Source organism: Microtus ochrogaster, chromosome 7 (genome assembly GCF_000317375.1).
Source record: "Microtus ochrogaster isolate Prairie Vole_2 chromosome 7, MicOch1.0, whole genome shotgun sequence".
NCBI classification, from domain to species: domain Eukaryota; kingdom Metazoa; phylum Chordata; class Mammalia; order Rodentia; family Cricetidae; genus Microtus; species Microtus ochrogaster.
This window is the reverse complement of record NC_022014.1, coordinates 65,246,628-65,250,997: the sequence shown is the minus strand read 5'-3', so window position 1 is coordinate 65,250,997 and position 4,370 is coordinate 65,246,628. Positions and strand designations below refer to the sequence as shown.

General features: G+C 40.7%; 1 protein-coding gene across 1 annotated transcript in view; it reads left to right on the top strand.

The window, feature by feature from the left end:
- The window catches only part of Dgke (diacylglycerol kinase epsilon), a 22,091-nt gene that overhangs the window by 11,067 nt on the left and 6,654 nt on the right, over window positions 1–4,370 (top strand). The window contains exons 7-8 of the mRNA XM_005350517.2: window positions 238–351; window positions 4,082–4,153. Of these exons, the coding sequence (XP_005350574.1) occupies window positions 238–351; window positions 4,082–4,153 (186 nt within the window). The remainder of the gene's footprint in view (window positions 1–237; window positions 352–4,081; window positions 4,154–4,370) is intronic.

The following is a 4,370-nucleotide window of genomic DNA, read 5'->3' as shown; positions in this document are numbered from 1 at the left end:
GAGGAGGAGGAGGAGGAGGGAGGAGAGAATGTAGAGCCATTCCAGATGGGATGAGATGTGGCGTGCTGAGAAGTGGGAGTCGTGTCTGTAGTTACTAGCCCACAACTTCACTGGCAGTTTCTGATAGTCTGTGAAAAGTAAATTTCAGAAAATATTCCATTTGCAAGAAGAATGCGGACTGGGATTGACCAGTAGGTGGCGCTGCTGCTGGAGTCACTGTCACTTCCTCTCTCACAGGAGTTCACAATGAACAACTACTTCTCTGTTGGACCTGATGCCCTCATGGCTCTCAATTTTCACGCTCATCGTGAGAAGGCACCGTCTCTGTTTTCCAGCAGAATTCTTAACAAGGTGTGTGGGATAAAATAACATTTCCTTCTTATCGCTGAAGGCACAGTAAAAATTAATAGTTCAATTATATTCAGCACTCTTAGATTCCGATCAGACTGACTTACGGCAACATTTACATGCTCTGCTTTGTGTAGGGTTTCAAATTAGGATCCACAAATTTATTTTGTTGACTATAACAAGAGTTTTAAAATTAGAAAGTAGAGATATTTTATTTAGATGGAAGTTAATTGGAGTATGTTAACGTCTGTCTTAAATAGCTGAAAGGGTTTTTTGTTTTGTTTTGTGTGGGGTTTTTTTTTTTTTTTTTTCTAGACAGGGTTCCCCTATAGCTTTGGAGCCTGTCCAATAACTCGCTCTGTAGACCAGGCTGGCCTCAAACTCACAGAGATCCGCCTGTCTCTGCCTCCTGAGTGCTGGGATTAAAGGCGTGCGCCACCACCACCCAGATGGAAGATAAATTTTTGGTTAAGTCACTAATAGAGAACTATATTCTGTTGGCTTAGGAAAGCCCCACAAGGCAAATGAGGTAAGGAAAGGGGCATTTGTTCCCATGACTCTTATACTCTTAACAAAAGTCATCACTCCAATTCCTAGCATGGCTGATCCCTACTCCTTATTTGGTTTGGTTTGGTTTTTTGAGAGATAAGTTTCTCTGTATAACAGCTCTGACTGTCCTGGGACTCATTTGTAGACCAGGCTGGTCTCAGACTCACAGAGATCCACCTGTCTCTGCCTCCTAAGTGCTGGGATTATAGGCATTCACTACCCCCACTTAGCTTGTTTGTATTTGATTTGTTGTTGCTTCTGGAATTTTTTTTTTTTGAGACAGGGTCTCTCTGTATAGTTCTGGAACTCACTATGTGGACTGGGCTGGCCTTGAATTTGCAGGGCTCCACCTGCCTTTGCTGGGATTAAAAGTGTGCTCCACCATACTTAAGTCTGCTTAGCATGTTTTTTCCAAGTGACTTGACTGTGAAAGATAAATACACATTAGTTTATCCTTATTTATGTTTTACAAATAGTTGAAATTTTATACTATTTGTGTATGAAATATACACATTTCATGGGGGCATGTCCTTCATGGACAGCAGAGATGAAGTTCAGGAGGCAAGAAGGCAGTTCTGCTCAGCACGACTCAGTACTGTGTGTTGGTTCAGACTTCAGCAGTCTGACCCCAAGTGGTTTATTGTAGGCATCTTAAGCACAGCACAGTTTGGTGGAAACTGTTCTGGGGATAACTAACTCAGTCCCTCATAAACAACAAAGCATGCATACATCTTCTTGGGAACAAAGTAAGCTAAATAAATACACACCGGATGTGACTCCATCGAAGCTCTTTGTAAAGCCCATAAAGATGGGTTCTATAGACTGACTCAGAAAAGCAAACTTAGGGGAAGGGTCTGGGGGAAGATCTGGTGCCAGAAAATCTCTGGCCACACAGGTAGTGCAAAGGTCACCAGATTAGCAAGCAAGCTTCAGCCTCTGGGCAGAGAACAGGTTTGCATTCCTTCCCCTGTGTACACGACTGTGAGCATAGAGACCTCCATGGCCCCAATATTCCTCTCTTTTTAGATTTTTAAAGAGAATAAATTGTGGCTGTAATAGAGCCCAAGGCTGAGTGCACTACCTACCTACAATACTTCTCTAGCTATTATAGACAAGCAGGGGGCCAAGGAAAGGAGAAAGCTATCTTAACCAGGATAGTCATTCAGAGGTCACTTGGGAGGGAGATTTTTTTCCTTTTTTTTTTTTTTTTTTTTTTTTTTTTTTTTTTTTTTTTTTTTTTTTTTTTTTTTTTTTTTTTTTTTTTTTTTTTGGGTTTCTCTGTGGCTTTGGAGCCTATCCTGGAACTAGCTCTTGTAGACCAGGATGGTCTCGAACTCACAGAGATCCGCCTGCCTCTGCCTCCCGAGTGCTGGGATTAAAGGCGTGCGCCACCACCACCCGGCTGGGAGGGAGATTTTTGTCATCGTTGTCATCATCCCCTCCCATGTGTGTGTATGTATGTTTGTGTGTGTTTGTGTGCATTTTGTTTGTTTTGTTTTGAGTTTTTTTTTTGGTGGGTTTTTTTGTTGTTAGTTTTGTTTTTTTTGGTTTTTTTGGTTTTTTTTGGTTTGCTTGGTTTTTGTTTGTTTTTTCAAGACAAGGTTTCTTTGTTTAGTGTCTGTCCTGGAACTCACTCTGTAGACCAGGCTGGCCCAAATTCAGAGGGATCTATCTACGTCTGCCTCCCGAGTGCTGGGATTTAAGGCGTGCGCCACCACCACCCATCATCATTTATGCAGATTATCAATTTGATGACTGATAGATAATATGAGAGAAATCTGACATACTAAAGCAGCACGTACCAGGAAATTACTGGCACTAAGATTATGCTTGAGCAAAAATTCTCTATAGTAGCTATGTTTTCTAAAATGGTGGTTCTCAATTTGCCCTTCACTTGATTAACTTCTGCTAATATTGTAGCTATTGTGTTAGTACTTTTATTAATCATACAGATCATTTTTTAAATATCTCTTTGTCTTCCAGTGATCACTGCTGAGACTGGTAATAAAAAAGGCATCGTAACAGCAACTATTACAGGATCTAGTAGATGCAAAAATAATCACAGTTTTCAGGGAGAGCTCTTTCACAGACATTAGTTCCCTTTTCTTAATAAAGTAATAAGACAGGAGGGGACAGCAGAGACAACTTAGTGGTCGAGGTCACTGGATGCTCTTGCAGAGGACCAGGGTTTGATCCCCAACACCCACATGACAGCTCACGACCCTCTGACTCCAATTCCAGGGAATCAGATGCTCTGTTTGATCTCTATAGGTTCTAAACACACATGTAGTGCATAGACATACATTCAGGCAAAGCACCCACACACATAGAATAAAATCTTTTTTAAAATAGTGTTGCTAAGACAATAAAGACTGCTATTTATACAGTTGGCAACTTCAGTTTTCCTGTCAACCCTTTTATATTCCAAAGTGTTTAGACAACGTATGCTAGATTTTTATGCATTTTCCTTAATAATTTGGAGTACTGGGGAAAAAATAGAATTTTCTTATTTCCAACGTAGTCTTATAAAATATACTTTTCGAATAAGTCAAGAGACAGTATTATTTGAACACAAACCATCCCAACCATATCCCACATTCCCTCTGAAAAACAGAGTAGTTAAACCAAAAAATGATGGGTTTTTATTGTCACCTTTAAAGAGAGTGATGATTCTGTAATTGTAACAGAATGGGAGACCTGAGGCAGGAGAATCACCACAAAGTCAAGGTAGTCGACTACATAGGAAGACTCTATCCGAGGAGAGAGTTCAGAAATGCAGCTCAGCCGCCAGTGCCTCAGTTGCATGTAGCCCTGGGTTTAACCCCCAGCACCTCATAAAGCCAGGTGGGGTGACAACCAAGAGGCAGAGGCAGGAGGATTAGGAGTTCAACCTAAGTATCAAATTTTAGGCCAGCCTGGGCTACATGAGACCCTATCTCCAAAGAGAGAGAGGGTTAGCATTTCATGTGTCCTGGCCACAGTTCACTTAGACTCCTCCTACCACAGTTGATGATGAAATGAAATGCCGGACCGGTATTAGAAGGGTGTGAACCCGGGTCGCATGCCAGAGGCTTCCCCGTTTCTGTGTCCCTCAGTGTCCAGGCCACATGGGAAGCAGTGGCTTACAACATAGCAGGAGCCTTGCTGTCGTATCTTCTTCATGCTTTAATTTCTATTTTCACAGGCTGTCTATTTATTCTATGGAACTAAAGATTGTTTAGTGCAAGAGTGTAAAGATTTGAATAAAAAAATTGAGGTAAGCTACTAATGCCTTTCTAAAGATTTCAGTATTGTCTGAATTCTGAAGTTCTTTAACAAATGCTGAGTAGTTTTCTGTAAACATACTTTGTTCATGGATGTCGAGTGTCCATTCGTATGCCAGACACTTGCTAAGTTGCTTGTTTTTAAAAAATATTTATTTATTTATTTATTTATTTATTTATTTATTATGTATACAATATTCTGTGTGTATG